The sequence below is a fragment of the Bubalus bubalis genome, chromosome 16 (assembly GCF_019923935.1).
Source record: "Bubalus bubalis isolate 160015118507 breed Murrah chromosome 16, NDDB_SH_1, whole genome shotgun sequence".
Lineage (NCBI taxonomy): Eukaryota > Metazoa > Chordata > Mammalia > Artiodactyla > Bovidae > Bubalus > Bubalus bubalis.
Window position 1 is genome coordinate 53947978 of NC_059172.1, and position 24053 is coordinate 53972030.

Below are 24053 nucleotides of genomic sequence, written 5' to 3' on the forward strand. Positions count from 1 at the left end.
AGGAGCGTGGAGAGCTATAGTCCATAGGGTCGCAAAGAGTCGGACACGACTGAAGCGACTTAGCACGCATGCTGATTCACTTGTGACTCCCACCTTTCTTTTTTATCTGCCTTTCACAGGACATGGAAGGTGGCATTTGGCTGCCTGTGTGTAGGGAGGTGAAGGCTCTGAAAGTCCCTCCACACCTCAAAATACCTTCCTCACCAAATCCAAAATTTCCCATAGGATCCACTTCCTTGGTAGAGGCTTTGGTTAAAAAGGAAATGTCTAAGGCATTAAACTGTGTGTTTAGAACATCCATCCCCCTGTCCTTCTCCACCTGACTAAGTAGTGCTTCTTTAGGGCCCACTGGGTGTGGCCTCCTCCAGGAAGTCTTCATGAGATTGCCAGGCTCTGTGGATAGCTTCATTATTTTAACCCTCTGGCTTTCAATCCTCTGTTGGGGTTTGTCTCCTACTCCACCCTGACCGTCTCAGAGAATGAACTGTATTCATGGTTGCATTCCTGACAAGCTCAATTAACGCTGACCAGCCAATGCATGGTCAGGAGACTTCTGCCTGCCACTCCTGACTCACTGTGAGAGCTGAGCAAGTCACTGTCCCACTCCAGCTATGTCCCCTCAATGTAAAATGATGAGATTCAGTGAGATGCTCTCAAAGGTCCCCCCAGACTCTGTGCTGTCATCAGACCTTCACATATCGGCCTGAACTGGATTTTGAGGCCCTTCGTCCATCAGGGCTCTGAGGAGGTAGCCTGGATGTGGGACGCAGGATAGTGCCTTCTGGGCAAGAGCCGGTGAGAGGACCAGACCCTCACGAGCCAAGGGTGCTGCCCTCTGTGGTGGGGGTGGGGGGAGCTAGGGGCGCAGAGGGCAGTGGAGGGACAAGCTAACCAGACCAGGACACTAGAAGCCATGAAGAGGAAAGCCAGAAGCTTCACATGCCCAGAGAACCCATTCATTTACTATAAATTCACCCAATCCATGAAGTCAACAGAATTTAAGAGCTGAAAGGTCTTTGGAGATCCTTCAGTTTATCCCCAGGGTAGAGAGGACTTGTCCAAGATCACACATGGTCAATTAGTGGGAGAGCCAAGACCAGCCCTTGGAACTACCAGGGCCAACTTCTTTTTTAAAAATTATTTATTTATTTGATTGCACTGGGTCTTTAGTTGTGGCGCTGTGGCATGCGAACTCTCTAGTTGTGGCATATGGGATATATTAATAGTTTCCTGGCCAGGGATCAAACCTGGGCCCCCTGCATTAGGAGTGTGGAGTCTTAGCCACTGGACCACCAGGGAAGTCTCTAAGCCAACTTCTAATGCTAAAAAGTCCAGCAACTTTGCAGGGCAGACGGAATGTCATCTGACAGGAACTTTCCTCTGCCAACTCTGGTTCCCCTCTCTGCATCACAGGTCCTCTGTCCGACTATAGCAGGCACCCTGCTTTTTCTTTGTCAGGCCTACCATGCTTACCTCTGACCACATGCCATCATCCCATTCACCTTTCTAGTGAAAGTGTCAGTCATGTCCAACTCTTTGCAACCCCATGGACTATAGCCCTCCAAGCCCCTCTGTCTGTGGAATTCTCCAGGCAAGAATACTGGAGTGGGTAGCCATTCCCTTCTCTAGGGGATCTTCCCTATCCAGGAATTGAACTTGGGTCTCCTGCATTGCAGGCAGATTCTTTAACATCTGAATCACCAGGGAATCCCGCTCCTTTATAACCTTCCCTCAACAAATGATTCAAAGCAAACCAAATCTGTAAACCTCTCTCCAAGGCCCCAAAAAAGCACTCAACACTCTTCCTCTGGGCTTCCACTTCTTGCCTCTTTAAGTCACATTCTACTACAGCTTGCATTCCCAGCACACAGCAGACACGTAATAAATGTTTGCTGAATAAGTGGAGTTGACTTCAGCATTTTCCATAGGTAAGTCACTTAATCATGACTAGCTAATCATTTTATAATGCCATAACTTGGACCGAGGGACTTCCAGCTGTCAGCTGGTTTCCCCAGATGCAAATGCAGAGAATAATTTTCAGTCGTGGCCTCCTGAATCTTTTTCCAATTCTCCCTGCCATTTCCCCTGAACACACCCCCTCTAGCTGTGGCCCAGTTCAGAGAATAGACACAGGAGGGTTGGCAGCCAGAGAGCACAATTCTGGAATAATAGCTTCTCTTCAAGATGCTGTTGGACCCATGTACGCCCAGGGGACATTTGTCACTGCCAGACCTGCCCCCTCTCTGAGTTTGCATTTGGTGAGGGCGGTACCTTGGAAGCTCAGTCAGACACATGGGGAACTTTCACTCCATTACTCTTTTCCTAGTTGTACTAAAAACATATTTATTCACCAAAGTATACTGTATTATGCAGAGTGGTTCTCCTAAAAGGCTCAATAAAGGTGAAATATGTGGATAGTCTTAATAATTTTACAATAAACTACATTTTAGAATCAATTGCTCTGGCACTGGAAAGTTGTCCAACTGATGGATTGTAGTTGTTGGCTAGCTGTGTGTGTGTGTGTGTGTTTGTGTGTGTGTGTGTACGTGTGGTGTGTGCTTTCAGTAAAAGACTCTAAGACATGGAAGAGGCTCACGCACCCTGGGAACTGTAGTAGTAACTTCAATTAGATGACAGACCAATTTTGAAATGCTTCTGATAGCAGCTTTGGAGTTTTCAAAAGTTAAGATACAGTAAACCAGGACGCTGAGGCCTAAGTATGGAAATACTCAACAGGAAAGTGGGAAAGAGGGAAGGAAAGGAAATAATGTTTACTAGCACCCTGGTAAATAATATTGACAGGATTAGAAATGTTCCATGTTCCTCACAAAATGATGGTGTATGAATTATCATCCCCATTTTACAGAAGGGAAAACTGAGATTCCAGTAGGTTAAGTAACAGGCCATGTGTACATCTCATGCATGGCAGGACCCAGGTTCTAGCTCAGGTCCTCTCTGATCCGAGTCCCCAGCTGCCTCCATTAAGCCATGTTTCCACCCTCTGCGTCATGACACAGTCATGAGGCTCACCAACCGTGCGTGCCAAGTCATAGGGATGGTGGACGGGACTAGATAATTTCATAATGACCTTGGAAACCCAAAGCAGAGGTTTTGTTTCAGAGACCCTTGGGTTCTGGCTCAGGAGTGCCAGGAGTTGGCTGGAAGAGGCTGCTTGACCAAGGCTGACCCAGGCAAGGTGTGGCCAGGAGAGGAAGCAGCCGCAGGTGACAGGTCACTCAGCACAGTCCTTGCATTCTTTTGCCCCTTCTCACATCTATGGCAGTACTGGTGTCAACCAGGGGCCACAGGTTTCAACACCACCCTCACTTACCAGAACTCCCTGATAGGGGACTTCCCTGGCAGTCCACTGGTTAAGGCTTCACCCTGCTACTACGGGGGTGCGGGTTTGATCCCGAGTTGGGGAATTAAGATCTTTCATGCTGCATAGTGTGGCAAAAAAAAAGAACCCCCTGATACTCCATGTTTTGGATCCTGAACAAAACCATCCTTGCTGAACTTCAGTTCAGTTCATTTGCTCAGTTGTGTCCGACTCTTTGCGACCCCATGAATCGCAGCATGCCAGGCCTCCCTGTCTATCACCAACTCCCGGAGTTCACCCAAACTCATGTGCATCGAGTCAGTGATGCCATCCAGCCATCTCATCCTCTGTCGTCCCCTTCTCCTCCTGCCCCCAACCCCTCCCAGCATCAGAGTCTTTTCCAATGAGTCAACTCTTTGCATGAGGTGGCCAAAGTACTGGAGTTTCAGCCTCAGCAACTTGCACACCCTTAATTTCAAATCTGTCCAGCCCAGAATGGAGGAAGAGTGTTCCAGACCAAGTGGTTACCGTGTGGGCTATGAAAATGCAGGCATCCTCAGGAAAAGGGGCACTTAGCCCTGCTCCTCCTGGCTGAGCTGGGGACCTTTGCACTCATTGGGCTTACTTGGGATGAGCTGAATTCCTGTTGGATGAAGGAGATGAGCCTTAATCCTGGCCAGCCATCTAGTCCAAGAACTCTATAAGGTTATGCACTTCTCTACTCATTAACTCAGTATTTATTGAGCACCTACTATATGCCAGTAGGCTACTGGGTATAGTAATGGACAAGACAGACTTGGTCTTGTGTGTGTGTGTGTGTGCGTGTGTGTGTGTGCACTCAGTTGCTTCAGTTGTGCCCAACTCTGCAACCCTATGGACTGTAACCTACCAGGCTCTTCTGTCCATGGGACTCTCCAGGCAAGAATACTGGAGTGGATTGCCACTGCCTCTTCCAGGGGATCTTCCCAACCCAGGGTCTCCCACATTACAGGCAGATTCTTTACTGCTGAGCTACTGGGAAAGCCCAGACTTGGTCTTTCTTTTATGAAATTCAAGGTCTGATGGAAAGGTCAGACGTAGAAGAAGGAATTCCTGCTTGAGATGGATGCTACAAAATACAGAAGACAGGGCGCTGTGAGAGTGTGTAACGGAACTCAGCACAGGGGACGTCAGCAGAAAATGCCTCGAGGAACTGGCATTTAAGGAGGACCTCAACGATGAATGGTGTTGGCCCATCACGGAAAGGAGCAGGAGAGCAGGACAGTGGGCATTTGCATCCTTTGGAATCATTTGTTTCTTCCCTCCCTGACTGCCCTGGCTCCCCTTTCTGTAATAATTTTAGCAATTTCAATTACTTATGGCTAATCTCTCTGATAAACCTCTAGAAAAATAAACACAGGCTCAGTCTGCTTGACAGTAACATGGACCCAGAGGAGAAAAATTGGCTGCATATATCCATCCTGCCCAAACAAGATAGAGACTGGGGCACAAAGGAGTTATTTCTGCAGGACCTGGCTACTCTTTGGGAATCCAGGGAGCTGCTAGCTGAACAGCCATGGGCCCTCGATCTAATGGGTCATCCTCTCCTCTTCTCCAGGAAATATTCCCAACCACACAGTGCTGTGAATTGAAATGCCCTCAACGGTGTGTAGGATGAAATAAGTCCAGAACTGTAAAGAACCTCAAAGATCACCTACTATTAATACAACCTCATAGTTTTCAGATGGAAAAACTGAAGCACAGGGAGGAGAAACGGCTTGCCTAGATAAATGCAGTAGAGTGAGGTGGCTAAAAGCTAACTGCTTGGGTTACTACCTTGAGCAAAGTATCAAAATTTCTTGCTCATCTCTAAAATAGGGATAAAAGAGGGCTCTCCTAGAGCTGTTGGGTGAGGTTTAAGTAAGAAAATAACTGAAAAGCACTTGTTACAGAGTCTAGCATGCAGAAGGTAGGCAATAATATCAACTTTGACTAATACTATGTTGACCACCAGTTAGTAGTGGGGCTATAACTATATATGATGAGGCCTCCTGTTCGTATAAGCCTTACCATGCAAGCATAACCCTACAGGTGCTAATATAACCATTAACCATTCAGATGCTGGTGTAACCCTGCCTCATGCCTTCCAATACCCAGCCAGCACCAAGTTCCTTCTCTCTAGAGTCCCCAAGGGAACAACTCTGAGATGTTAACCACCTCTATACACATGGCACAAATGGCATTGTGCCCTCCAGCACAGTGGTGGTGGCAAGCCTGGCACTCTAGCCCTACCTGGGGCAGGAAAATGAAAAGATGATCACAGCATCCAGCAAGCCATGCTGCCTACAATGTTGGGAGCAGCCCAGGTGGCCCACAGACCATATAGTTCCCACTTCCAGGGCCCATTTCCTACTTTTTCTGGACATTTCACGATTCTGACCCTTACCCTAAATCTCTACACTTTTTCTGCCAAGGCGGTGGCTCCCTGCTTTGGCACCAGGCCCATCTCTGCTCACTGACAATAGATTAGGGTGATTTTATCTTTTCTATTAGGCAGTGATTGTGAATCTCTCTGGGTTCATTAGTAGCTGGATAATCCTCCCAGATTTATTAGCTCAAACTTCACTTCCTCCTTCAACCTCCTCTCTTCAGATGGCATCTTTGCTATCTCAGCGGCCGACTGGGCTTTGCCCAAAGGCCCTTAATTCTTCACGTCCTTTATCCAAACTCCCATCAGTCTTGTGGAACAACGATTCCCATAGCCAAACCTGGAGGCTGACTGGAGGACAGAGACTGCTTCTAGACTAAAGAGCAGGATGAGCACAGTGAATCCATACCTGTTCGGTGCATGCCTCGCCTGGAAGCACCAGACAGGACCATCAGGCCAGCAGCCCACCTGGGCAAGAGCATGCAAGACGCAGACCCTTTTAGTTATAAGGCAGCTGACAACTTTGCTTCCCCTGCGGCTCACCTGGTAAAGAATCACCTGCAATGTGGAGACCTGGATTCAATCCCTGGGTTGGGAAGATCTCCTGGAGAAGGGAAAGGCTAACCACTCCAGTATTCTGGCCTGGAGAATTCCATGGACTGTATAGTCCATGGGGTCGCAAAGAGTTAGACATGACTGAGCAACTTTCACTCACTCACTGACACCTTTATAACACAGTGCTGGTCTCCACGTATAGGGTCAGCTAGCCTCTAAACAGACACACCAGGGCTTAGGTTGCTAATTGCTCTTCTAGAATACAGGAAAGAGACCTGCGATGATCATTAATCATTTAATAATGCAACAGATATGGCTAGCTAATCAGCATTCCCATATCCTCTTCTCCCTGGGCACACAGGACATGGTGTTTCCCCATCTCCCTTGCGGTAGGTGTGAGCATGTGGCCAAGTTTCAGCCAATGAATTAAGAGGACAGATACTATGGGCCACTTCCAGGCCTGGCCCCCCCAAACCCTCTTGTGTCTGACCCACGGTGTTTTGTCCTTTTCCTGGCCTCTCAGTGGACACATTAGAATCTGGAAGAAATTTGGGCTTCTAGATGACCTTCTGGAAGGCTGCGGATGATGCGAAACACACCTGGAGGACTTTGAGTGAGAAATGACACGTCTACTGTGTGAAACCATGGGACTGCAGTTGGCGTTGCCTACCAGATACAGAGTGTTATCCATTGCTGATTTTTCATTTTACCAAGACTTCCTGAGATGGCTTTATGATTCACGTTTTACATATGGGGAAACTGAGGCCTGCCAAGAGCATCAGGGTGCGCAGTTAGGAAGCTCCCAAACTGAGGGTTTTCACCAGGTCTGACAGATTTTATATATATTTACCACTATAAAAAAAAAAAGAGTTTAAAAAAAAGCAATGAAGTTCTGATACTGCTATAATGTAGATGAACCCAGAAAACATTATGCTGAGTGAAATAAGCCAGACACAAATATTACATGATTCCACACAATAATAATATTGTGACTGCACAATAACTGATAAATATAATAAATAAAAACTGGGTTTTTACAGCTTCTTTCTCTCATTAGAAAGCTTTCTAATCAGGATTCTCCACTTCAGCCATCCACTCTCGCTTCTTTCAATGGGAAAACTCCAAATAGAAATAAGAAACACATCTGAACACTTCATACCATTAAGACGGCTATTATCACAAAAACAAACAATAACAGGCATTGGGAGGATGTGGGGGAACTCAAACCCTCAATCATTACTCGTGGGAATAAAAATGGTACGGCTAGAAAAGACTATTGTGTTCTTCAAAAATCAAACACAGGATTACCATATGATCCAGCAATTTCACTACCAGATATATACCCAAGAGGATGGAAAGCAGGGACTTGAACAGGTATTTGCATACCTGTGTTCACTGAGACACTATTCATAATAGCCAAAAGGAAGAAGCAACATTAATGTCCATACTGATGGATGAAGAGATACAGTGTGGTATATATGTAAAGTGGATTACCATTGTTCTTTCAGTTGCTAAGTCGTGTCCAACTCTCTGTGACCCCATGGATTGCAGCACATCAGGCTTCCCTGTCCTTCCATCTCCCAGAGTTTGCTCAAACTCATGTCCGTTGAATCAGTGATGCCATCCAGCCATCTCATCCTCTGACACCCTCTTCTCCTTCTGCATCAATCTTTCCCAGCATCAGGGACTTATCCAAGGAGTCGGCTGTTCTCATTAGATGAGGAAAATACTGGAGTTTCAACCTCAGCATCAGTCCTTACAATGAGTATTCAGGGTTGATTTCCCTTAAGATTGACTGGTTTGATCTCCTTGCTGTCCAAGGGACTCTCAGGAATCTTCTTCAGCACCATAGTCCGAAGCCATTACTTCTTTGGTGTTACTCCTTCTTTACCATCCAGCTCTCACAACCATACGTGGCCACTGGGAAGACCATAGCCTTGACTGTATAGACCTTTGTCGGCAGAGTAACGTCTCTGCTTTTCAGCACACTTTCCTGCCAAGAAGCAATCATCTTCTGATTTCATGGCTGCAGTTACCATCTGCAGTGATTTTAGAGCCCAAGAAGAGGAAATCTGTCACTACTTCCACCTTTTCCTCCTCTATCTGCCGTGAAGTAATGGGGCCAGGTGCCATGATCTTAGTTTTTTCATGTATTACTCAGCCTTAAAAAGGAAGGGAATTCTGACACCTAGATGACCCCTGAAGACATTATGCTAGGTGAAATAAGTCAGACACCGAAGGACAAACATTAGAATTCCATTTATATGAAGCATATAGAAGAGGCAAATTCATAGAGACAGAAAGCAAAATGGTAGCTGCCAGGGGCTGGGAGTGGGAGAGGGTGGGGAGCTGCTGTTTAATGGGTTTAAGGTCTCAGTTTGAGGATGAAAAAGGCTCTGAACGTGGATCGTGATGATGGTTACCCAACGATGTAAATATATTCACTGTGCTGAATGATATCCTTAAAATGGTGAGTTTTATGTGTGTTTTCCACTATAAAACAAGAGTTTAAAAAAAGGAATGAAGTTCTGATACGTGCTATACTATGGATGAATGTAGAAAACATTAGGCTGCATAAAATAAGCCAGACACAAAAGACAAATATTACCTGATTTCACACAATAATAATATTGTGACTGCACAGTAACTGAACTACCTCGTTCTACGCATTGTCTGGAAATTAATAAAATGGCATTTTAGGAGTCACTTTTATAGGCCGTTAGAGGCTGGACAGCAAAATAAATATCTCCTGTTCTTTTTGGTACCTGGGAAACACAAATAGAACTTCCTTTTCTATAACTTCATTTATTTATTTATGGCTGTGCTGGGTCTTCATTGCTGTATGGGCTACTCTCTAGTTTCTGTATTTCGGCTTCTCATTGTAATGGCTTCTCTGGCTGTGAAGCTTGGGCTCGTGGGCATTGGCAGATGTGGCACGTGGGCTCAGTGGTTGCAGCTCCCAGGCTCTAGAGCAGGGCTCTTCCGGCGATGGGCTTAGTTGCTCCACCACATGTGGGATCCTCCCTGACCAGGGATCAAACTTCATTCAATGTGTCTCCTTCATTGGCAGGAGGATTCTTAACCACTGAGCCACCAGGGAAGCCCAGGACTTCTTAAAATAATACCTTCCCTTTACTAGACTTGTGTTGTGAGTCAATTTCTGTGTGGCTGTTATCTCCCAGGGCAGGTATTGTTAGTGTTCACCAGCAGATGAGGTCACCCAGGCTCAGAGAGACTGAGCAACGTGCACTGGATCACACAGCTGACAGCTAGTCAACCTGGAGTCCTTAGTCTTGTCTACTAATGCAAAGGCCTGCACCTTTGTGCTAACTCTCAAATGCAAATCTGAGTGCCTGCTGCATCACTGTGGCTGAATTTAGAGAGATGGGACATGATGGACATCTTTGAGGAATCAGAGAAGAAATAAATAAGAATTAAAGTCCAGGTGGCATCTATATTTGGGGGGAAGGACTAGAGCAGAGGTTCCCAACCTCCAGGATCTAATGCCTGATGAACTGAGGTGCAGCTGATATAATAATAATAGAAATAAAGTGCATAGTAAGTGTAATGTGCTTGAATCATCCAGAAACTATCCTCCCTCCTCCAGTCCAAGGAAAAATTGTCTTCCACAAAAGCAGTCCCTGGTGCCATAAAGTTAGGGACCACTGGGCCTCTAGAGAAGCACAGAGGCTCACCTATGACCCTCTAGATATAGCCCCTCCTGCTCTGGTTCAAGACTCCAACAGCAACTGGGCAGAAAGAATGGACTTAAAAATAGTTTCTTTACTCCTAATAAAGGTCTCTCAGAGAGCTGAGAGCCAAGGCACTAATGAGAAGTATCCAGAATATTCTCTCACTGACTGATTTTTGAAATGGCTTTGCTTCTATTTTCTTGGCTATTACTCAGCCATCATCATTTACACAGTTACTTTTCTGATTTCCTGTTGCAAACTCACAAACTGTGTGAATCCTGTCATTTCCAGATTCAAAGAACTCTCTGAGGAAGGTACCCTCCCAAAGCTCATCTCATTCTGTGTTCACCCAAGAAGGACAAAAGCCCTTTGAAAGCTGAAAGTATCAGAGTGTGACCAAAATACACACAGTCCTGAACACATATAGCATTTGGCAATTCATAACACAGTTTTCTTTATCCTCACAACAACCGTGTAAGATTTCATTATCCCCATTGTACAAATGAGAGACCTGGGGCTCAGAGAGTCAGTGCGACTCCCCCCAAGTCACACAGCAATTACAAAGCAGAGTGGGGACTTGACCCAGGTCCCCTGACTTCATGGGTCTGTGCTTTCTCCGCAAGATTCATCATCAAAGTCTTTATTAACATTTTGGAGAAGAGGGGGTGGTGGGACATAGCAGGGGTGACGCTTTCTTTTTTTACTTTTTTAAAGCTTTTTTTTCATGTGGATCATTTTTTAAAGTCTTCATTGAATTTGTCACAAAAAGTGGAAACAGTGACAGGTTTTATTTTCTTGGGCTCCAAAATCATTGCAGAGGTTGACTGCAGCCATGAAATTAAAAGACGCTTGCTCCTTGGAAGAAAAGCTATGACAAACCCAGACGGCGTATTAAAAAGCCGAAGACATCACTTTGCCGACAAAGGTCTGTATAGTCAAAGCTATGGTTTTTCCAGTAGTCATGTACAGATGTGAGAGTTGGACCATCAAGAAGGCTGAGTGCTGAAGAATTGATGTTTTCAAACTGTGGTTCTGGAGAAGACTCTTGAGAGTCCTTTGGACTGCACAGAGATCAAACTAACCAGTCCTAAAGGAAATCAACCCTGAATATTCATTGGAAGGACTGATGCTGAAGCTGAAGCTCCAATATTTTGGCTACTTGATGGGAAGAGCCGACTTAGTGGAAAAGACCCTAATGCTGAGAAAAATTGAGGGCAAGAAGAGAAGGGGGTTGCAGAGGATGAGATGGTTAGATAGCATCACTGACTCATTGGACATGAATTTGAGCAAACTCTAGGAGATAGTGTAGGACAGTGAAGCCTGGCATGCTGCAGTCCACGGGGTCGCAAAGAGTTGATGTGACTTAGTGACTAAATGACAACAATATTGCTTCTGTTTTATGAGGGGTGTTTTTGGCCACGAAGCATGTGGGATCTTACTTCCCTGAGCAGAGATGGAACCTGCACCACTGCCTTGGAAGGTGAAGTCTTAACCACTGGATGCCAGGAAGTCCTCGGATGCCTTCTTTTTTGCATATAATTCTATTTATTTATATTTGGCTCTGCTGGGTCTTCATCACTGTGTGTGGACTTTTCTCTAATTGCAGTGAACGGGGGTTACTGCTTAGTTGCAGTGCGAAGGCTTCTCATTGCGATGGCTTCTCTTCTTGCAGAGTGTGGCTTTAGGCACTTGGGCTTCAGTAGTTGTGGTTCCTGGGCTCTAGAGCACAGGCTCAACAGGCTTAGGCTTAGTTGCTCCATGGCATGTGGGATCTTTCTGGATCAGGGATGGAACCCACGTCTCCTGCATTGGCAGGCAGATTCTTGATCACTGAGTCACCGGGAAAGCCTCTGTGATGCTTTCTTAAACATCTCCAGGCCAAGCAACCTCACCTCAGTCTCATTATCATCCTGGGAATTCATCTTTCAAATGACTAGCCTCCTTCCATCTGCAAAAACACTTCTGTGAGTCCTAGCTGCCCTACTCCCTCCTCTTTGGCTACCCTGTGGACCTAACATGGGGGCAGGCTGGCCCAAGGCAGGTGGCCCCTGGCCTGCCTTCTCCCCCTCCTCCCCTCTGCTTCCCAGGCTCCCCAAATGGAACACAGATGGAGTTTAATCTGTCCTTATTCTTCTGCCAACTTGCTGGGCTCCCCCAAATGCCTCCTTACTCCAGGCAAATGCTTTCGCATCACTCTGGGAATAGCCTAATCCTTTTCTTCCCTTTTCCATGTTAATGCCCTGATTTACAGCAGCAGTGTGAGATAGAAAAAATAAATTAAATAAACACACCAACAAAGCAGTTCCTTCTGCTTTATATTCTGAGGGGCAGTGGCTGGGAGGGGGCACGCAGGGGACTTCTATGGTGCTGGTAATATTCTATTTCTGGATTTGGGTGTTGCTTACACAGGTGTGCTCACCTGGAGGACGTTCGTTCAGCTGCTCACATATGATCTCCGTGGCCTTCTATCTGTAGGTTAGACCTCATTTAAAAATTCCAACAATGGAACAGGCAGGTCTGTGGTGGGGCGTACCAGGCAAAAGACAGCTGAATGACTTTTTGGCAAGCCTGCTGTGGAGGGAGTCCCTACACCAGAAGAGAAGCTATACAGGATTCTTCAAGGGGGCTTTCAACTCTTGACAGCAAAGACCTATAGGATGCTTCAGGGAGAACAATGCCACAGAAGCTGCAAGAAAGGGCTGTTCACAAAACTACCGCTAGGGATGAACAGGGATGGCAGGATCCCAGCTTGTCTTTTTGGGCAGCCCTCTCCTCACCTTTGCAGGACATTTCAGGAGACCTGGCCCTGGCCCCTAAATCCCAGAAGGGACACTGCATTACCCCTAGTTTACCCTACCACCTGTGTTGGCCAAGAAAGTCTTAACTCCCAGGTAACCTTTTCCATTTTCAGATTCGAGAGTCAACTCTGTGAGGTTGAATTCTGCTTCCTAAACACATCAAGGCTCTTGTGGTTCATTGACACCTGCGTGTGTGCCAAGCCGCTTCAGTCGCGTCTGGCTCTTGGCGACCCTATGGACTGTAGCCCCCCAGGTTCCTCTGTCATGGGATTCTCCAGGTAAGAGTCCTGGAGTGGGTTGCTGTGTCCTCCTTCAGGGGATCTTCCAGATCCAAGGATTGAACCCACATCTCTTACGTCTCCTGCACTGGCATTGAGAATAAGGAACAGCATATTCACATACCTGGAGATTTGAGTCCCTTCTAACACATGGACTGCTCCAGGAATGGGTGTGCCAGTTCATTATTATTCATTTGATGTTATCTGCCTTATATCTTTTAAGAAGGTTACTTTCACAAATGACTATAAATAGACAAATGAGTAATAATAAACTGGCACACCCATTCCTGGAGCAGTCCATATGTGTGAAGGGACTCAAATCTCCAGGTATGTGAGCATGCTGTTCCTTATTCCCAAATGTTATTCTGTTCTTTGTTTGTCTAGGAAAAAGTCTACTTGTCTTTCAGGATGTAGCTTAAAGACCCTTTCTTCTGTGAAGCATTTCCTAACTGCCCCGGGTAGAGCAAGTGGCCCCTGCTCTAGGGTCTAAAGCATTTTGTGTCCACATCTCATGGAATTTGCCACTTTGCAATATGACAGTTTGCAATAGGTTTTTGCTGGGCCAGCTTGGTTTCTTATTCCCATTTTAATTTCTAATGCCTGGCTCAGTGCCTGTTACATCAGAAGTATGTCTGGACGGGGACTTCCCAGAATGTGCTGCCAATGCAGGGGACATGGGTTCGATCCCTAGTCCAGGAAAATTCCACAACTAAGCCTGTGTGCCACAATTACTGAAGCCCGAGTGCCCAAGAGCCCATCCGCTCACCACCAACTAGAGAAAGTCCCTGCAGGAACGAAGACTCAGCACACTTTAAAAAACATTTAAAAAAGTATATCTGGATAAAGGAGCTACTTAAATGATTTGGATATTTTATGCATTTATAAAATACATAAATGCATAATAATTAAACCTCTTCTCTGAATGACTGTTTATAACAGCTCTACCTGTGATAGCCCCAAACTGGAAACAACTAAAATGTCTCTCCATAGGTGGATGATTAAGCAAACAGGTACATCCACAGCAAGAAATATGACTCAGCAAAAATAAAGGGCAAACTATTGATTCACACAACAACTTCGATGGATCCTGAGGGCAATACACTGAGTGAAAAAAATTTAACCTCAAAGGTCATCTACTCATGATTCCATTTACGTAAAAGTAGAAAAGTTAGGCAAAGCCACGGTTTTTCCAATAGTCATGGACAGATGTGAGAGCTGGACCATAAAGAAGGCAGAACACTGAAGAATTGATGCTTTCAAACTTGTTCTGGAGAAGACTCTGGAGAGTCCTTGACTGCAAGGAGATCAAACTTGTCAGTCTTAAAGGAAATCAACTCTGAATATCATTGAAAAGACTGTTGCTGAAGCTGAAGTTTCAATAGTTTGGCTACCTGAGGCGAAGAGCCAAATCATTGGTAAAGACCCTGAAGCTGGGAAAGATTGCAGGCAAAAGGAAAAGGGGGCAGCAGAGGATGAGATGGTTAGATAGCATCACTGACTCAATGGACAAGAATTTGAGCAAACTCTGGGAGATAGTGAAGGACAAGGGAAACTGGTGTGCTGCAGTCCATGGGGTCGCAAAGATTCAGACACAAGTTAGCAACTGAACGAAAACAACAACAAAAGTTAGAAATAGAGAACAGATTAGCAGTTATTAGAGATTAGGACTGGTGGGAAGAAGGAACATGGATGTGACTATAAGGTAGTAGCGAGATCTTTGTGGTAATGAAATGGTTTTTTTCCTAACTGTAGTAGAGTTACACACATCTACATATGTCTTAACAGACTTGATATTTTGATATCCTGGTTTTGATATTGTACTGTAATAACATAAGATATAGCCATTGCAGAAAACTGGGTTAAAGTTACATGGCATCCCTCTGTATTATCTTTGTGACTTTCTGTGACTCTATAATTATCTCAAAATAAAAAGTTATAGTGTTTTTAAACCTGTTCTCTGAGGTTCTTTCTACTGAATTGAGAGTGTGTACATTTCACAATGTTTCACATGTCTTAATGCTTTATGATTTCAAAATAAACACAGATTAAATTACATCATTTCAAAATGATAGCAATTCCATGATGTAGCTGTCCTTACACCCATTTTACAGACAAGGAAACCAAGGCTCAGTGCTTGTTTAAGGGGCACACAGCTGGTATGGGGCAAAACTAGAGCTCCAACTTGACTCAATAAAATTTCTATAGGACTGTATTCTAGGCTGCAAAAGAAAATTTGAAAAAAATGGCCTCTGAAAGTGTGTCAGTTATAACACCTTTTACCTAGGACAGGCATAATTTTTGTGCTCTAGTGTTCCTAATTCTAAGCCAGCCCACATTAGGGTCTGGAAATGTAGGGACTGAACTGCCAGCCTGCAACTGGACCTATAGAGGAGATGCAACCATCAGAGGGGTCAGCTAGTGGCATCTGAGCAGAGGTATTAGATTCTTCTAGGCTAAGAATTGTTAGGACAAGAGTCCCAAGGCTCCTGGGTTTCCGTGTTTCTCAAATGCCCTGCTTCTCTGGCTGGCCATCTGCTCCTCTGGTCCATTTCCCCTACTGCCCATCTCCAGGGCTTCATTCCGTCATACCCCACTGACCCTAATTAATGATACTGTCTATGCCAAAGAGGTGAGCTGTGAAAATGTCTTACCAGATTAGTGAAGATGTATGTGTAATAGGCTGACACCATCCCTAGTTCCGCTGCCTGCAAAGGGAAGAGAAGGAGATTAGAGTGGAAAATGAAAAACCCACTGGAAGCGCATGACTAGGGAGGGCTCCAGGTGTCTGCCCCTGGTCTGGCTCCCCACCGGCAGAGTAGAACATTTTGACTGACTGGTTCTTACACCACCCTCAACCTTGGAGGACGGAGCACAGAAACCTGGCTTCTAGAGTAGGGTCTCTCTCCCTCCAGCCCACGCCTCCACCCCTGCAGGGACACTCATGGTAGCTGATATTCTCATGTGTACACATTCCCATGGATATAACTGGGGATTACGGAAACCAAAGTGACTTTCCGGGAAATGAAACAAATAACAAAAGACTATAATAATTATTTCCACAACCATTAACAATACCAGTGGCTAACACTTGCTGTTTGGTCTGCATCAAGCACCGGACAGCATTTGGCTTGGGTTCACCTGCTGAGGCACACTATTGCTTGCGCAGCACCCTGCCCTTGATAGCTGAGGAAACTGAAGCACCGAAGGCTGTGTAGCTTGTCCAGAAGATCACACATCTCATATGTGGAAAAGATGAAATTAAAGCCAAGCAGCCCAACACGCCCCTTGGAGAACTATGATATTGATGGAATTACTGACACACTCCTCTTAGGGGCCAAGGCACGGACAGGAAAGTGGTGGCTTGTAGGCAATTCCCAAATTAACCCCACCCTCATCAGGGTGGGAGTGAGTATGCCTCATAGGCATCTTCTTCAATCTGCAGCAATGCTGGAAAGAGGTGAATTGTTTGCAAACTGCCGTCTTGTCAGTAGTGAGGAGCAAGTGACGTGCCCTTGGTGATGGTGCACCAGGGAGTCTCAGCCCACGGTTGGGAGCTGCTAGTTCAGATGGGCCTCCTTTTGTCTGATCTTTGCAGCATCATAAATACCTCTATAAGCAACCTTCCGTGCCATGTGCCTGGCTTGGAGTGTGACAGGTGCTATAGAAGCTAACAAGGAGATCATGGAAATAATGAGCCCAGCTCTCCCCAGGTCCCCCATCCCTCCTGACAGTCGGTTAGATCTTCATCACGTAGCCTGCAGCCCCGGCCACTAGGAAACCACTTTTGTCAGGACTGTTGAGGTGCATGGGGGTGGGGGGCGGTAAACAAAGCCAGGGATGATTGCCTTCTCCCTTTATATCTTGTTTATCTCCCCAGGGATTCCAATAACTGTGTGAGCATTCTCACAGGTTCCTTGAAGGACAGGCTGGGGTAATTATTAGGTTGGTGGGCCGAAAAGTTCGTTCAGGTTTTCCAAGTTACAGAATAACCCAGACAAACTGTTTGGCCAGCCCAATATATCATCACCATCCCTATAAGAAATTGAGGCAACTGGGGCAAGATTACAAGGGGTCGGATGGAGCTCAAGGCCTCTCCTTCCTCTAGCAAAGCTACAGTGGCGCCTCCACTTCTGGGGAGGGGGGCATGGTGCTCACCTCCACCTCTTCACCCACCCCCCAAATTATCCATAGAATAATGCCCTTGCCTCTCACCACTGCCTTGCCTGATGGGAGCCCCCTGGTTCCAGGGATAGGTTGGGGGCAGGGGGCTGAGAAAGGGCACTGTTGGATGGTTAAAACCCACTTTGTGAAATCTGCTGTCCTAAAGATAAAACACAAGAGATCCTTGGTTTTTAAGACCTGAATTCTGGGTAAACATGGAATTCGTTGCTGGAACAGCCGCTCAATAAAATAGGGGATTACTCTGAAAATCCTCCTGAAATCAAGAGACAGTGGAGCGCTGCCAAGCTCTGAGGCCAGGCTCAGGAGTGCACAGCGGGGCTCCCAGAAGCTCTGGGCGCCCTCTGATTGCACTGCTTCCCACGCTGAGTCTATCTTCCCTCAAGGCCAGGTTGTAACCTCAGGAAGGAAGAGCCTGGTGCTTCAGGGAAGCATACGGATTGAGTCCAGGAAGGATACAAGGTCAGCCTGCTGGGGCTTCTAGGAATTCAAATGGGGACGAGCTTTCCCAAAACCTCACTGCTCATTGATGAGTTTGGTTCCAAGGTTACATGGGCTGGGCGATGACCTCAGGAAAGCCTGCCACTGGCCACCCAGCAGAACCATTTGCTAATAATAGTCATTACAAGGGAATTTCCTTCAAACGCACAGCCATAAACAAGAACTTTAAAGCGTTTTTAATGAAAATACCCAGTACTGGCAAGGGTGCTATAAGACACCTATACACCACTGGTGGGAGTGTAAATCCTTACAGACTTCTAAAAAGGCAAGCTGGCAAATCATATCAAAATCCTTAAAAGCATGCATACCTTTAACTCAGTAATTCCACTCCTAGACATTTATGCTCTGAAAATATTCATGAATGTGCATAAAGATTTATGTAAAAAGATGTGCATTCCAGCATTATTTATTACAGCAAAGAGTGAAAACAACCTGTATCTCCAACAATAAAGAGATGGTTAAATAAATTATGGTACATCCATATGATAAGAAATGATGCAGCCATTATAATATTTGTAGAAAAATATGTCATGACATGAGAAAAAAATGCATGGCATATAATTAAGTGGAAAAAAAAAAAGGTTCCAGAAGAGTATGTTCAGGGTGTAATAATTTTGAAAAAGGAAAAAAAAAATGTGTCTCTAAGGGCAGAAAGACTAGATATCAAAATTTTATAGTGGTTCTCTCTCAGTGATGGAATTGTGAATGATTTTTATTTTTTTCCTATGGGCTTTTCTGTACTTTCCGAGATTTCAACAATGAACTAGACATATTTTTTAAAAGGGAGGGAGGCAACCACATATGCTGGGAGCCAGGAAATATTCCTAGGCAAGGGCTGACCCCAAAAGGCTTCCACCTGGGGGCTGTCCAGGCAGGAATCAGCTACTGCACGGGAAACATACGTTCTGATCTGCCCTTGGCAGGAGGACTGAGGGACATCTATCTTGCTCCCTACTCCTCAGTCCTCCCCACCCTCCTGAGAACTCCTCAGCCTGCATCTCTCATGCCCTGCAGCTCTTCCATCCTCAATGACTTCATTGATCACAGCTCCGGACACAAGAGAAGAAAGAGAAAGAAAAACTGTGTGTTGGAGTGTGTGTTTGTGAGTTGGGTATACCCACACAGACAGAAGTGGGTTTGGAGCTGCAGAAAATTACTATAGCAACAGGCTGAAGGGACGGCCCTGAGTACTCAGAGAAATTTCATTCAAATCTCTTATTAATTCTGAGACTAAACTAGCTGGGGTGGGGAGGTGAGGAGACAGGGAGGGAGGGAGAGGAAGAGAGAATCATCCTGTGTCTGCTGGGCTCCTTGCAGCCCTGCTGAGGTTAATGAGGAACCTCACTCCCCCAGTGGAAGACGGCGGGCTGCACGTGGATGTGCAATTAAAATGGCACTTGAGGAGGCCATGAGCCCAGAGAGGCTGGGGGAACTGCTGGAGCCAAGGCGGAGCCTGGCAGGGTCCACTCTGTCTGGGGTTGCTTGCTTAGCCCAGACACCAGTCCGGGACACAGTCCCAGTGGTCCCAAGGATGCCCAGATGATCGAAGCTGTTTGTCCAGCGTGGACCCCCAGGCACTGACTTTTCTCTCTCTGTCTCTGTCTCTGTGTGTGTCTCTGTCTCTCTCTCTTGGACTGGCCTCACTCAGAGAGTTCCATTGATTCCAGAGCTGATCCCTGTGTCCCCGGGAGGGGGTGGGGAGTGGGGGAGAAGTGGACTGATTTCCTGTGAAGAGAACTGAGGCAGGCTGCTCCTCCCAGGGCTGGCCTTGGACAGAGCTGCTCATCTCGCAGACTCTCAGTTTCTTCCGCTGCCGGGGGATGCTATCATGTCCACCTCATGTGGTCACGGAGAGGATTACTTTGAAAAATGACACGGCAGCGCTCGGTAAACGATAGAACACATGTAATGATTACACACAGGGCTGGCATTCAGTAATACACACGGACGAGACAGCCCTGGCTGTCAGAATAGGGAGATGCCTCTACTTGGTTTGGCAAATAGCCTCAGCCCCCGAGTAGCCCGCCCCACCACCCTTGCCCCTCCTAGGAACCCCTGGACCACAGAGCCCCTGGCAGATCCAGGTGTGGTCAGCGTCTCTGTGATGCTGCATCATCCTACTTTTTCCTCTTATATTTCAGGAGCTGTTCACTGGAACTGAGGCACACTGTTGGGGTCAGAGGTCCAGCCCAGGGCTCCTTCAGCCTCGGCCCAGGGGGGACACCCAAGGCAAGAAGGGAGCGGAGTGTCAGTTCAGAGGCAGAGGGAGGGAGGGGGATGCTCGGCGCCCACCAGCACCCGCCCGGCCCGGCGCCCACCTTCAGGAGGATGGTGTGGGACATGGAGGCGTTGGCATGTATGATGATGGTGGCGGTCTTGTCGTCCCGGATCTCCTTGAGGAGCGGGGTGGGGTCCCTGGCGTCATCCAGCATCCGGACCGAGAGAGTGTCCTTGGAGATAAGGAATTGCCGGAGGAGCTTCTCTAGGTTTAAAAGGCCTGGAGGGGAAGAGAGGACGAAGCCCCTGAGGGTCCACGGTGCTGCCTCAGGAGACACGGGAGCCAAAGCCAGAAAACTCGGGAGGGAGGCAGGGTCCTAGGTCTGGCATCAAGTGGTTAGGCCGGAGCATTGCGCATGGTGGGCCCTCATAAATGTTACATCCAGCTTTTATTTCCATGGGGGAGGTCAGGGAGCAGTTCCCTCCAGGTCACAAAGCCCAGAAAACAGATCTAGCAAAACGCTTTGAAATCCTCAGAGCACAGGGGCTGCTCTGAGACAAGGTATTGTTGTGATTATGAAAGAACAGGGTTTGAACTGCACCCAGCAGGCAGTCAGGTGGGCCCAGAACAACTGGGGATCCTGAGCTGAGGACTCTGCCAGGCCCTTGCTATTCGTTGCTAAGCACGTGGGAGAAGGGATTCCAGATGGATGTCACCCAGACACATGGGTCTTAAACGACATCTCTGAAATGGCAGGCCAGGAGGAGGGTGTGTGCATGGGTGGGGGTCTCCTGGGAAGACAGTGGTCTCAATTCCAATGGAAAAAGAACTATAGGCATTTGCTCCCCAAAGCCAATCAATGACAAGAGTAACATTCATTGAATTCTTATTGCGTTCCAGGTAATGGGCTAAACATTTTAATGGCTCATCTCATTTAAGTCCTCCCAAGATCGTACAAAGTATTCCAGGCCCATAGCACAGAGGCGAGCAGGTGACGGGAGAGGAGGGCCTCTCCCAGACACTGTCACCACACATGGGGACAGCCCGCGGAGGGATGCTCTCTAACCAGTCAAAGAGCCCGGGGTTCTGGTGTCTGCACTGGTTAAAGAAATACTAAATGCAGGGAGGTCATGAATATGACCCCAAAGAAGCCGCTTCCCTGTGCAGGTTAAACCCCCTCCGGATCCTTGAGGACCAAAAGGTAAGATGAGGGGGCATCTGAAGAGCATTGTAAGGACTTCCTTGGTGGTCCAGTGGCTAAGATTCCACACTCCCAATGCAGGGGGCCCGGGTTCCCTCCCTGGTTGGAGAACTAGATCTCACTTGCTGCAACTAAGGATGCGCAAGCTGCAACCAAAGGTCCTGCATGCTGCAACAAAGATCAGAGATCCCCAGTGCCATAACGAAGACCCAGCACAGCCAAGTAAATAAATATTTAAAAAAAAAATAGAGAGGATTGTACCAGCTTCCTCATTTTGTAGAGAAATGACAGGATGTGCCCAGGAAAAGAGCTGGGACCAGAATTCCCATTTCCTCGTCTCCATCCCATGCTCTTCACGAGTCCAGACTTCCTCTTAGGATAAAACCCACCAGGAGAAGCAGGCACAGAACCCAGGGAGGCTTGGCTCATGCGTCTCAGGGCTCGGGGGCAAAAGCCTTGGTGTGCTTTGTGAGCAAGGAAGAGGCAGCAGGGTGGAGGGAACTAGGGAGCAGGCTGCGCAGGGGTGATGGAGACGGAGCCCTGGAAGGCGGGGCCAGTGCCTAACTCCCACCCCCACCCCGGGTCCTGAAAAGGTGGTCCCAGGAACTAGGGGCTGCGGTAGGAGAAGCATTGTAGAAGAAGAATGGAGAAGAACTGGAGAGAAGCCTCTGGAGGGCCTGTCCTTCACAAAGGGGTTTCAGCAACGTGGGCTGTGCAAGCCCAGAGTCGAGTTGGTTTTTCCTTCCTTTCCAAACAGGCCTCAGCGGAGGCTTGTTAGACCTCCTGCTGTTGCCTGTGCCCCTCACGGCTCCACACCACCACCCTCCATCCAGAAGGGCACGGAAGCTGCCGGGGCTCCTCCTGCCAACTTTGATGCAGATCTGGATTCAAGCTCAGGGTCAACTGTCGCTAGCTGTGTGAGCTTGAGAACCACCTAACCTCTTCAAGTCTCAATCTTCATCTGTAAAATGGGCATAACAGGTGAGAACTCACTGAGATCCTATGTGAAAGCAGGCTGGGAGCTGGCATGCATGGAGTCAACATTGCTTCTCTTGTATCTACTCATTCCCATAAGAACACAAAGGTCAGGAATGGCAGCTTAGTGAGGCAGAAGAAGAGGGAGGAAGGTGCTCGTCTGTTCATCCAACACTCAGTGTCCTGGTGCCAGGCACTGGGCTGACAAGACACCAGCAGAGAAGACGGGTCAGGTACAGACCCTGCCCTCCAGGGTCTCAGAGGCCAGGAGCCTGCAGCTAAGTGTGTGCATGCATGTTCAGTCGCTTGCTGCTGCTAAGTTGCGTTAGTCCTATCCGCCTCTGTGCGACCCCATAGACGGCAGCCCACCAGGCTCCCCTGTCCCTGCGATTCTCCAGGCAAGAACACTGGAGTGGGTTGCCATTTCCTTCTCCAATGCGTGAAAGTGAAAAGTGAAAGTGAAGTCGCTCAGTCGTGTCCGACTCTTCATCATCCCACAGACTGTACCCTACTGGGCTCCTCCGCCCATGGGATTTTCCAGGCAAGAGTACTGGAGTGGGGTGCCATCGCCTTCTCCATTCAGTCGCTTAGTTGTGTCCAACTCTTTGCAGTCCAACTCTACCCTATGGACCACGGCCTGCCAGGTTCCTCTGTCCATGGGATTCTCTAGGCAAGAACACTGGAGTGGATTGCCATTTCCTTCTCCAGGGGATCTTCCCAACCCAGGAATCGAACCCGGGTCTCCCACACTGCAGGCAGATGCTTTACCGTCTGAACCACCAGGAAGCCCTAGCTAGCTAAGTATATAGTAAAGTTCAAATCATATCCCCAGTACTGTGTATAAAATAGATAACAAGGACCTACAGTACAGCACAGGGAACTCTACTCAATACTCTATAATGACCTATATGGAAAAGAATCTAAAAAAAGAGTGAACATATGTATATATATATCTGATCCACTTTGCTGTACCCATGAAACTAACACAACTTTGGAAATCAACGATATTCCAATAAAAAATTTTTAAAAGCCCCAAATCGTATCCCTATTGTATTTGGTGGCCTAAAAATCTGGTTTTACATGGGGCAGCTGCATTGCATCCTATATGTAAAATTCAGAGAATATTCACATCTTCACAGAGATGTTGTGAAAAGCAAAATCACACTAGGACAAAGGTTTAAGCACCTGATCAAAAGGACAAGGAGATCAGGGAGGCCACAGGACTGGAGCTGCTGGAGTCTTGGCTAGCTCCTTGGCTCAAGGAAAGATTTGTCCTCAGGACACGCTCTAGGGGAGCAGCTGGAGGTATGAGCAAGGGAGGGGTGGTGGGGGTGAACTCCCCACTGGGCCTGGAATGCAGCAGGGAGAACCTTTGGAGTTCGACTGGGAGAGAGGCCAAATGCCCTGGGATCCTTCAGATGGGCAATGAAACTCAGTGGGATGAGACGGAAGCCTGGGGAGTGACAGTACAATTACACACAGCATGGAGCAGCCTGGAAAAGGCAGCCCGGGGACCCTGCGTGCCTTGAAAGCTGGCAGGTGCACTGAGCTCCCAGGGAAAAAGGTCCCCTAGGTGTCAAGAAAATGGGGACCCTGCTCCCAGCAACGCCCACGTGCCCCACCCCTGCGGCCCCTTGGGGGTGCTCTGCTGCCCTTTAAGCAAGAAGCAGCATTTCATCCAACCCTGTTTGCCAGGAGGCAGGGGAGAAGGGTCCCTGGGAGGTCCGCCACCTCCCCCAGGATCTCCTAGGAGTCGCTCCCCTTCCCAGGCTGCACCGAGATTAAAGTAGCAAGAAGAGCACAAGGTCAGCTGCCGCGAATCCCAGCTCCCGCACCACCAGGTGAGCTGGTGGGGGCCACTCCCTCTGCCCCCTGCCCTTCTGTGTACCCATCCATGAGATACGGGTAATGACTACCTTATGGGGGAGTC

The 24053-nt window shown here is 47.4% G+C and overlaps 1 protein-coding gene across 1 annotated transcript in view; it reads right to left on the reverse strand.

Moving 5' to 3' along the window:
- The window catches only part of GRIK4 (glutamate ionotropic receptor kainate type subunit 4), a 498388-nt gene that overhangs the window by 136230 nt on the left and 338105 nt on the right, over positions 1–24053 (reverse strand). The window contains exons 6-7 of the mRNA XM_025266749.3: positions 20048–20226; positions 15701–15754 (exon numbers count right to left, since the gene is read on the reverse strand). Coding sequence (XP_025122534.3) covers positions 15701–15754; positions 20048–20226 — 233 coding nt within the window. The remainder of the gene's footprint in view (positions 1–15700; positions 15755–20047; positions 20227–24053) is intronic.